The following is an 11,108-nucleotide window of genomic DNA, read 5'->3' on the forward strand; positions in this document are numbered from 1 at the left end:
ACGGATATCTCGAAAATAACTTGAGCTATTACTGATCAACGAACAATGTAGAAGAACGGTTTCATGACAGAATGATTGAAACAGAAAGCAAAGGAAGGAAAGCTCAAAACGAACAACAGGAATTGAAGTAGTTTGAAAGATGGTGCTGTTCATAATGTAACTCAGAGTCGGAATAAATCTATCTATCAAAGAAGACACCTACAATCAGTGCATTATTTATATACCAGGTGAAAAAGTTCAGACGACTTGAGGTCAAACAAATGTCGGAAAGTTTTGATATTTAAAAAGTAAATACGCTAACTTAAGATTTGAAATCAAAATTCACTTTTTCGGAAGGTATATAAAATAATAAAGGTATAGGTATATAAAGTAATAAAAAACACGTAAAAAATTGGTATTGGATTTGTATGCAATTAATTAGAAAGTGACTTACTTATTCATTGAGTTTTATGGCATTAATGATTATCAAAAATACCTCTAAAAGTCATTTTAGAGGTAAATCACATGCATATTTGATTTTTATAAATATCAGCTTTTTCTAAAAAAAGTTAGTGTATCTACTTTCAAAATTTTAAAACACCAAGCACTTTGGAATATCTGCTCTGCCTCAAGAGGTCGAGAAACGTTCCAACTTTTTCGTGAGGACCACCCGGCAAGAATACTAGGGACATGTTATATATAAGATTTTGGGCCCAATGAGCTCATATGGATGCCTATCGAATAATACCTAGACATACTAAAATAATATGACATATTTGGTTAGCAATCTGCTATCAAAATCTTTTATCATTTTAATAAACCTAAAAATTAAAAAAACGAAATTCCCTACACCACCACAAAATTTTTATCACAAATAAAATCGGTTATCCTAATTTCGCATACACAATGTATAAAATAATCTTAATTCAATTTGACAAATTATTGCCATCAATAAAATAAAATTAGACTTAACTTATAAATAAAAATTCAAAGACATAATTAAAAAATTGACTAAAAATCTCCTACAAAAATAAATCTAAGTATAAAATCGCAAAAAGTGAGCTTTTTATTAAAAGCAACTGTAAAAGCTTTCTGACATGAAAATCAGTAAAACTGCGGATGATTTGAAAAGTTTTTAATAACAGTTAAATAGACAATGTACACTTTCCTTTGGACGAAACCGCTTTAAATAGCTACCAATTATAAAAGATTAAAAATATCAATTCAAAAATTAACTAATGAAGCGTTTACTCCTTGAAAATTCAAAGTGCTTGATACTGTAATGATTCCTTAAGTCTGTTCACGATAAGTTAGGACCTTTCTTGCTGCTATGTAGAAACCACTCCCAGGAGAATGGGTCCAATAATATTGATATAATTTCCACATGAAAGCCAAAAGAGTACACACAAATCATGAACAGACTCAAAAGACAACCAACCACCCCAGCTAGCATACGACGTTGTTTCGACATTCATATTTGTAACATGTGTACGTTAGTTGGACGAAACAACGTTATTGTAGACTTCAAGTCTAAACAAGATCTTCAGCCTGAGGGCGGTCACCTACACCATTGCAAATATCGTAAACACATCGGCTTACAAATGCTGATAACTTCGCTGTCGCTTCCTGTGATAAAAATTCGAAAAAAAGACAATTTTTATTTCCGGTGCAAAATTTGTTAAAAATTAAGCATTTACATCTAATATTCTTTACTACGGAAATGCTTAACCATTTCAACCAATCAAAATATTAATTAGCCAAATTTTGTGGTTTTGTACATTTACTAATTAGGCAAATCAATCTAAACAGTTAGAAGGAAGAATGGGACTATTAGGCACATAGTTCTAGCAAGATCTAATTTTCATTTTGTAAAAAAGCTTTTCTTTCAGCGATTGAATTACGAGATTTCGTAAATAAACTTCAAGTTTTCCAGTGAAGAAATGACTTCCATTCTAGAATCAATTCAAACCTAAATTCTTTTACAACAAGTGAAAAACAGGAGTAGAGAAAATAGACATTTATTTCGACAACTGCAAGGATAATGGAGAGAGCATGAGCGATATCAAATATATAGAGAGAAAAACTTACAGCAGTCTCAGCTTCGGCGTAAACTCTCACGACATCTTCTGTGCCAGATGGTCTGAAAATGAAACATGAAATCTTAGTAGTGAAAAGCTTGAAAGCGAAAAGATTTTGATTAATAAAAACGATTCTTAAAAAGTTTAATTCAATAGAATATATCAATATCACCTAGCTAACAGGAAAAGTAAAAACAAGAAACTTTGACATTTTGACATTTTTTACCGACATCATGGTTAAAGACAGTTGATTCATAGTTACTCTCGGGTACCAAATAAGCGTCCCCCCCCCTATTCAATTTTTCGAATATTTCCCACCCAGGACATTCTTATTCCGACCCCCCCCCCCGTTTATAAGAAAAAAGTGTGAGCAACAAATCCACTGTAAATACAAGAGAAAAAAACAAGAGGGTAACGTAAAATACCTGACAAAGGATCGGGCTTTAGGAAAAAGTTTGACAACTTGGTCAATCTTGTCTTGAAGTTCAGTGGGTTGTAAAACTCTTGTCTCATCTTCGTTAGGTTGAATTACACGACGGTCTTTCACCTGAGAAAATGTACCAATGCAATGGTCGTTATTGGTGGCTATACTTTTTTTTAAAGAAACATAACACTTTAATAAGCATATCCAGGCTGAATCTTTAGAAAACCTAATCATTGTTCACAAAATTTACCTTTATTTTCCCTGTCTAATTTCAACAGAAAAAAAAAGCCGAAAAAACAGGAAAAACTACATTTAGCCAAAATTATGTACTACAATCAGTGCCATAACATATTGCCAATTTTGGCTAATTTAGCATTTCTCGAAAATTTCGATCTGGGAGGGATTTATTGGTTTCTAGGCTATATTTCAAGCCCTACTTAACCATTTTTGAACTTTTGGATCCTCAGAGTCTTCGAGTCTAGCGTTAAAACTCTACCCTTCGAACCTACTTTAGAGCACTTGCAAATCGATTGTGGTTTCAAAACTATTTAAGTATTTTGTCACTGTAGATGTAATGGTTCTTGGTTATGATTTCATTGGTGACTTAATAAAAACTTAATTCCTCAAACTAAACGAGAGAACAAAAAGGTTTTTCCAATCAATAATCTACACATTGGACACTTACTGCTACTTTGCTTAGTTTGTTTGGCAAGTCCGTGTATTCCCTGTCCCAAGATTCACAGGTGATCTGTAATGTAAAAGAAACGAATATTCACAAAATACCATAAATAGTTCAGTCTACAGTGCTGCAAATAGGGAAATTTCAGTTGGCCGGTAATTTTTCGAGTGTAACGAGCAGGGGGTCTGGCGAAACCATCTTAGAAAATTTTGTAGTCTGTAATGACCTTTAGATACCTATTTTGATTTAAAAACTGTTCCTTTTTTAATTAGAAGCGCTATTAAGTATTTATCTAAGCCTCTAATCTTCAAACTGAGCCTCAGAATGACCGGTAGAAACTACGAAATGACCAGTAATTACCGGTCACCGGCCGTTATTTGCAGCACTGAGTTCTATACTAATAATCTAAAGTTAGTGATTTATCAGGGCTAAGTGATAGATAATTTACATGGCAATTTTCAGTGTATTGGATACATACAAAATGCTTCCAATTCTTGACGTGTTGAGAAGGAAGGTTGTAGTACGAACCTGTCTTTCAAGGAGGACCGTTTCAACCAACAACATATCGGACATTGCATCTCCCACTGTCTGTGTAAGCAAATTAAAGAAGTTATTTTATTTTTATTTTATAACGTTATAATTAGAATTAAACTAAAAATTTGTCGACAAAAAGTGGCGAAGAATTTTTTTTCGATGACTGACATTTTTGCGGTTCGAGGTTGAGCTTGCCTTTTGTTTACTCTGTACGATAAAAAAAGTGAAAATTCACACTTTTTCGGACACATCCAGCCATGAAACTCTGGAATTTTTCAAGGATCAACCGTTACTTAACCGTGCATCGATTTAGGATTTCTCTCCGACGAAAGGCGTTTAGAAAGGAGGAGGAGATCTTTTAAGGAAGCAGTTGAAAGTAAAAAGTGAAAAATATCCAAAAACTGATTTAAAGAAAAACTAAACCAAGTTGTTACCTCGTTTGTCAAATCGATGAAAGCTGACAGAATCTCAACTGCTCTTTTTTGATCATTTCTGGAAAAATAATTTAGCAAAAAAAAAATTGTCATGTATTCTCTCTAGACGGTTTGAGCCAAGGCAGAGCCAAAACTATAGTTTTATTCAAAGGAAAGACCCAAAAAGGTATTATTAGATTACAGTCTCGTAAATGAGATGTTAACGAGCGATACTTTTATAGACCTACCTGGTTGTGCATTTAACACATAGATAATTGATATTTTTTGGCAAAAATCTGCTTGAGCCATCTTTTACCTACGATGATACTCTACTTTCGTGCAAAAAATCAAAAAAAAAACTAATAATCCAAGTCCAAAAAACCCGTTTTTAGCCGTTTTTCGGACCAAATTTGCCCCCAAATTTCTTTTTCAAAAATCGGGCTCCGTCACATTTGAGGGTATATAGTCATGCACCTTTGTGCCAAAAATCAGAAAATTTGAATGAGCCAATCTTGAGAAAAGCTGGTAACTAACGCACAAACGAACATGGGTTAATTTAAAGGACATCCACTGGGGTAGGTCCAAAAATTATACCATTTAGGGATATTTGACCGGGATGGTTGAAATTACTTCTTTTTTTGATCAAGGCTTCATTCGTCCAAAAAAACAATCGATAAAGCAGGATGAAGTTCTTCTGTTAATAAAAACTGGACTCAAGTTGACAAAAAGCAGGGGATAATCAAAGAAAAAAATTTATGGACTCACGTAGCAGTTTTAGCAGCAGAAGCAATTCTGGCTTTAGCATTATCGCTGTAGATAACCTGATGGAAAGATAAAAAGGAATAAATTTAGAGGTTCAGTCGTTGTCGTGTTAAAGTATAGCGTTCAACTTGAGCTTATTATATGTCCATGTTCCCTTTTCATGTCATGTAATGTTGATGCAGGTACTTAAAGGGGAGCTGAAAAATACTTTCTTACCGTTCCATGGCCATTGGCTTCGAAATAAACACCGATATCATAAGAAAGAGCTTTATGGTGAAGATGCTTGACACCTGTCTTGGCGATGGTCACTGGTACACCCTTAAAATGAAGAAGTTTTATTATTAAGGAATGAGGCGCTTTCTTGTCGTTTATATGTGAAGAATAAAGGTTTAAATGAGCTAAATTCCGCAAGGAAAATGGATATAAAAGTCTATTTTGCTCAAAAGTGGGGAACCTCCTCGGCAGTTGATAACTTTTGCATGCTTGATAATTTTCTTAAATTTTGTTAAACCTTTCAAAAAGGGTGAGGGGGTGACTTAAAAATAAAGGAGCCATTATCATCAAAATTACTTTTCACTTCCTTTATCTTTTATATAACGCATCAAAATGTTAATAAATCACTGTTCTAAAAGAAAGATGTGAAAGTTGTTTTTACCATTTTATCATTAAGGTAATTTGTAGAGCTACCATTCGCATATGCAGTTTGAACAACACCTAAAATAATTGCGGGGAAACGGAAGAGTAAATGATTAGTTCATGAGGTGTATTCTACCAACAACTTATTTATTCGATGAATCTTTAACTTCGAATCTTCAAATCACCTAATAGTTTATCCGGGAAGGTTATCTTGAAATTTCACTCATTTTAAATTTCAATCATTTTAAAAGCACCTGGTAATCGAGGTTGTTGGCACGTCAAGAAATATATTCGTAACGGTCAGACTAAAAGGACTTCTCTTTGCTACTGTTCCGCAGAGTCTTTACAGATTTCAACTTACCCCCGATGGGACCCCCAACCTGCTGGAAAACTTAACCAAAATTTTGTCTCCGGAGGGAAAATTACCCAATTTCATCCCCATTGGAAATTTCATGTAAAAAATTGCACCCAAAAACTATTCAAATGGATTTTTTTGCTTGGAACAATAGAATTTCTATTCCTGTTGGGATTCTGATAGAAATCTTGATCCCCGTTATGGGAGAAAGTTTCATTAGGACTGTGAGACAGGGGTGTTAATTAAAATGAAAAATAAATAAATTTTGCGTCGTGTACATACCTAATCCCTTATCTAGTTGAATTCCAGCGATATCCAATTTCTCTTTGATAAAAGAAGCAATCTGAAAAGTTACATGACGGATGATTATGAATTGAGTTTCATAGCTTACAGAGGGATTTAAACCCCTACTAATAAAGGAGAATGAAAAATACTTAAGTAAATAATTAAGTATTGGAGGACCGGTTCAAATTTCAGTACTTCAGCAAAGTTTTGAAATGAATGAAGAGGCAAGGTAATTCTAAGTCTATGGTACAGGGATGTGAACTGTTGAATTTTTTCTTATTTCGGAAAATTACGTAAGAGAAAGAAGCAAAATGAAAAAGGAAAAGTCATTTTACCAGTGTTGCGATTTTATCGCCGTCAAGTAATTTGAACTTGTTTTCTATAACGATAAGATATGATAAAATAATACACTTCGCTGATCTATCCATCTAAATCCTGGCATAAAAAGAGAAGTGGAAAATAAGCTAAAAAAGAATGAGAATAACAATGAGCATTTGGATTCGTTTTGAACTAGCATTTGCAACCATGGTTTTTGATTGCTTTCATGACACAGAAACAAAGTATTTGTGATTGTTTTACAACTAACTGATTATGTGCAGAACATTTTTTGACATGTGTTAATCTTGGTGAACTAACTTCATGATAATTTTATACTATTTTTTTTTGCTATCATAAGGAAACCAATTTCAACGGAATTTACTATTTAATGACATGGTTTCTACATAAAAGCCAAAGTCAGACTTTCAGTGTTAATAACAATTTTTTTATCCAAACCTGAATTTTTGTAAAAGTAAACCACTCTGTCCGCGTCACCATCGTAGGCAAGACATTTATCGTTGACCTCCATCTCTATACCTGCAAGTGAAACAAAATAAACAGTGTTGTTTTTTACCGATCTTGTGGTAGCGGTGGCAATGTCATCTCTGATTTTTCTTTTATTGTCCTGCTTTGGAAGCTTGTTTTGATGTTAGGATCCAGTAAACATTGAATCATGGCAGAGATGAAAGTATTTTGTTGCCCCTTTTGTTGGCCAAATTCAAGGACTCTGACTAAGGTTCTGGGAATTGTGAATAGTTGTTCGCGACAATCCTGATATTCCGATCAATTTTTTGCTTAATGTAATTCCGTTTTTTCAGACTAAAACAGCTCAATTTTGCTTCATGCGTCAATGGAACTAATTTCTATCCTATCTTGAATTGAAAAAGGCTTGATTCTGTGTGTTGCTGTTGCATTCTGTGTTGAACCTTTCCCTAGTAACAATGTCAATATTGACCTAAAATCCTTTTGTGAATTGTAAATAACCTGGGGGTTGAAAATGTTCAGCTATGCGTCAGAAAAATTTTCTCTTCAGAATCATACACATCATAAGAAGGAAAAGATAAGAGTTAGTAGGTATAGAATTCTCAATTTTAGTGAGAAGGATGTGAATGACTGGTAACTTACCTGCAGGTGCTTTCTGGTTTGTCTTTACAAAATCTGCTCCACACTGTAAGAAAACATTATGAATAGTTTTAGAAAAACCATTGTAAAACTAACCAACCAAAAGTACAAACTATGATATACAACTGATTTCAAAAGACAAAAACATGCTTACACCCTTGTTGAGTATGCCATTAGTACCATCATTGAAGACATCGATTTTCAAATATTCACTGATGTATTTGCTCAACACACGACCTTTCAAAGCACCCACACCATTTGCACCATCCAGTTTAGAGGGTCTAGTTGTTAAGTTGGAACCAATCTGTAAATTATAGAAAAAGGGTAATATAATGAAACAAATACAGAGAAAGATAAACCGAATGCAAAATGAGAAACAAACTTAATCTGAAGTTATGTTTGGTATATTTCTTGATCTGAATGCGCTTCACAATCTTGTGTGTCTTGACAACATAAATAAATCAAGATCTTTTCTTTTTAAATAAGCTGTCAGTTGAACTTAAAAATAATTTTTGACCGGGCGTATTCCAATTTTGTACTAGTTGATATTTGATATATAGATAGTTGTGAGTACAATAGGATATGTAGGCTTTAGGTATAAATACATAATTGAGTACATCAAAGTTCCCTTATTTAATTATCATCTCAAATTCTTCAAACTTAAACAGCAAGTACATTTTAGAAGGAAACTGACCTTACAAATTTTATACATACCAAATTATGAAGTTTGATAAATGCGTTTGAGAATTTTTTGAAATAACCTTCCTCAGTTGGTTCACCATAACTTCCATTTGTGTTGATGCAAGTGACAAAGTAATGGAGCTGTGGTGTCGATACAACCCCTGCAAAAGTAGTTGAATAGTAGATTTAGTACCACGGACAGCATGAAAGATGAACAACAGTACCGTTTTCATTTATAGGTGGTAAGATTCAAAACCATCAGCTATTATTGTGAAGTCTCAACTGCAGGGAGGAGCTACGAAATTGTAATCTGTTGGACAAATGAAATAAAATACTAGCTAGCTAGATCAGATAGTTGTGGATACCGGACAATAACAGTGCCTAAGCCTAGAAACCATGTGGTTACTTTGAAATCAACATAAAATATCTTCCTCTACAAGGAAGCTGACTTCTAATAATTCCTAAATCAAAAAAATATTCCTCATTATACCATAATCTTTGCATTGACCACCAAGGCTTTCAACTCCTTCCCTAACACTGCTAAGAAGAGCGGTGCTGCTTGGTCTAGAGAAAAAGAGGACTTTCATATATATATCAGACATTTCAATTACTATCATGGAGTGATAAATTTGTTGATACACAACCAAGATGATAATGTACAGACTCTAATTTAGAATTTTTTATGGAAATCACATTTTTTTCAAAAACGTACAAGTCTCTGGGACTTAAAGGGTAAAAATTCTCCTAAACTTGCCAGTCGATTCAGGGGGGGGGTCAGAATCCAGATACCAAACCCAGGGCCAGGGGGGGGGGTGGTGTCATTTCTTTTCAAATTTCAAAAAGTCAAGTTGGTATTGATACCAAAATGAGGGGGTGGGTCCCCCTTTTTTTTGAAAATTAGGGAATCTTTAAGTTGGTATCGATACCAAAATGAGGGGGTGGGGTCCCCCTTTTTTTAATTTTTTCTGAATTTGAAATTGGTATCTGACTTAACATGTTGTATGTAAGTATAAAAACTTATTTGAATCGTTTACGCTATACCCTGATTCCATATAAAAGCTTTCTTCATTCTATTATTGAAATTAAATTTTTATTTAACTTTTGCTGCTCTCAATCCTTTCAATCAACCAAATTTCATTCAAAACTAGAGTTGGACAAACTGAATCAAGTCTTAGCTGACCTGAGAACTTTTTTAGTCGTGATAAAATTTTTCTGTACATTACATAACGTTCATCATATAGGCTATGTTACAAAGAGTTTTTTATCTAGTCTAGTTTATCAACTAGTTTTATGAATTTGATACATTTTGCCAATTTAGTTCAAGAAACTTAATTTACGTTGTGTTAGAATGAGAAAAACTTATTTTCATTTTCAGGAGTCTAAAGTGTGGTATATAATATAAGTGATTAATAAAAGGAATGTTCTTTGAATAAAAACACTCAAAGATTTTGTTTAGCGTCCCTTGTATACATATAACATATCACATATATAACATATATATGCATTTTAACTGATTGCTAATTTAGGGGGAGTCCCCCTCAGAAAAATTGGGATTTTCAAGTTCGTATCGATACCAATTTAGGGGGGGGGGGTGGGTCCCCCCTTTTTTAGAAAATTGGGGTTTTCAAGTTGGTATTTATACCAATTTAGGGGGTGGTGGTGTCTACTACTTTCAAATCTCGAAAAGTCAGGTTTTTGGGCCCTGGGTTGGTATCCTGGACCCTGACCCCCCTGGTCGATTTTAGAAAAATATAAATGATCATATTTTCAAAGATGATTTCGAATAGGAACATTAATAAAAAAGCCTGCAATTTTTGGGTAACACTAGCCTTGTATCCATACCAACAACAACATTAGCTGTGACAGAAGTATTGATATTTTCTTCAGAGACCACATCTTGTAAACATTGTACCAAATCAGTGTCACTGAAATATTGAAATGAAAGTTAAATGGTTTCTGGGCTTTTAATGTCTACTACTCTTCCAATGTACCATATGTGGACACACCCATTCTATCCCAATTCAATTCTTTCACCTGCTCTGGGCTATCTTTGTAGCATGTTTTTCCCAAGACTGCTCCAACATTTCACCATATGGATCCACCAGCTTCACCCCATTATCCTGAATTCAAAAAGAAATTTACAGTCAAGAGAACAATACAATCTCTGAACGTCTCAAGCTCTTTGATTTAAATTGTAATCTGTTAATAAACTGGTATGAAATTAAACATCAGGATTTTTCTTACTGGTTCAGGATTGTGCGAGGCTGTAACCATAACACCAATAGATTCTGAATCAAGAAGAAATTGGAAATCAATTAAACAAAACATCCTCAGGACAGTATACTGTTGGAAAAAAAAGTGGATTTATTCCCATACGCATAGAAAAGGTACAAAACTGTCTTTATTCTATTTTTGTTGGACAAATTTGACATACACAATTAAAAGTAACAAAAAAAGGTTTCCTCTTACAAGGACTAGTCAAATAAGCTTTTAAGAGCTTACTTCCTTCTTTGCATTTTGACCTGAGAACTGCCAAAAGCCCCATTCTAAACATCACTGAATCCAAAAGGTCAGCTCTGAAAAATATAAAAAATTCATAGAAATTCATAATAGCTCCTGAGGACAAATCTTATTTGTCAGGTCAGAATAAATGCAGAAGAGATGAAAAGTCATGTAAAGTCATTCTTACTTCATTCTGAATCCAGCAGTTCCATAAGTAAATTTTATGTCAGGTTTTGGGTGGTTTAAACCATTCTTTGTTACCACAGTGAAATCCATTGTTTGCTTTTTATTTTTTAGTATTACTTATAACTAGAAATGAACGTTAAAGTAGTTAGGTGAA

General features: G+C 33.7%; 1 protein-coding gene across 1 annotated transcript; it reads right to left on the reverse strand.

Moving 5' to 3' along the window:
- Positions 1-752: 752 nt before the first annotated feature.
- LOC136809407 (phosphoacetylglucosamine mutase-like) lies at positions 753-11,082 on the reverse strand. Its single transcript, XM_067065937.1, has 21 exons — positions 10,956-11,082; positions 10,769-10,842; positions 10,511-10,554; positions 10,301-10,386; positions 10,096-10,191; positions 8,757-8,830; positions 8,300-8,427; positions 7,740-7,889; positions 7,589-7,631; positions 6,920-7,000; positions 6,481-6,524; positions 6,143-6,203; positions 5,525-5,583; positions 5,086-5,187; positions 4,873-4,928; positions 4,129-4,186; positions 3,689-3,748; positions 3,167-3,229; positions 2,483-2,604; positions 2,068-2,119; positions 753-1,605 (listed from the first exon to the last, which is right to left on the reverse strand). The coding sequence occupies exons 1-21, from the start codon at positions 11,042-11,044 to the stop codon at positions 1,510-1,512; spliced, it is 1,638 nt and encodes a 545-aa protein (XP_066922038.1). The 5' UTR covers positions 11,045-11,082; the 3' UTR covers positions 753-1,509.
- Between the last annotated feature and the right edge of the window lie 26 nt (positions 11,083-11,108).

Source organism: Clytia hemisphaerica, unplaced genomic scaffold (assembly GCF_902728285.1).
Source record: "Clytia hemisphaerica strain Z4C2 unplaced genomic scaffold, Clytia hemisphaerica genome assembly, whole genome shotgun sequence".
Taxonomy (NCBI): Eukaryota; Metazoa; Cnidaria; class Hydrozoa; order Leptothecata; family Clytiidae; genus Clytia; species Clytia hemisphaerica.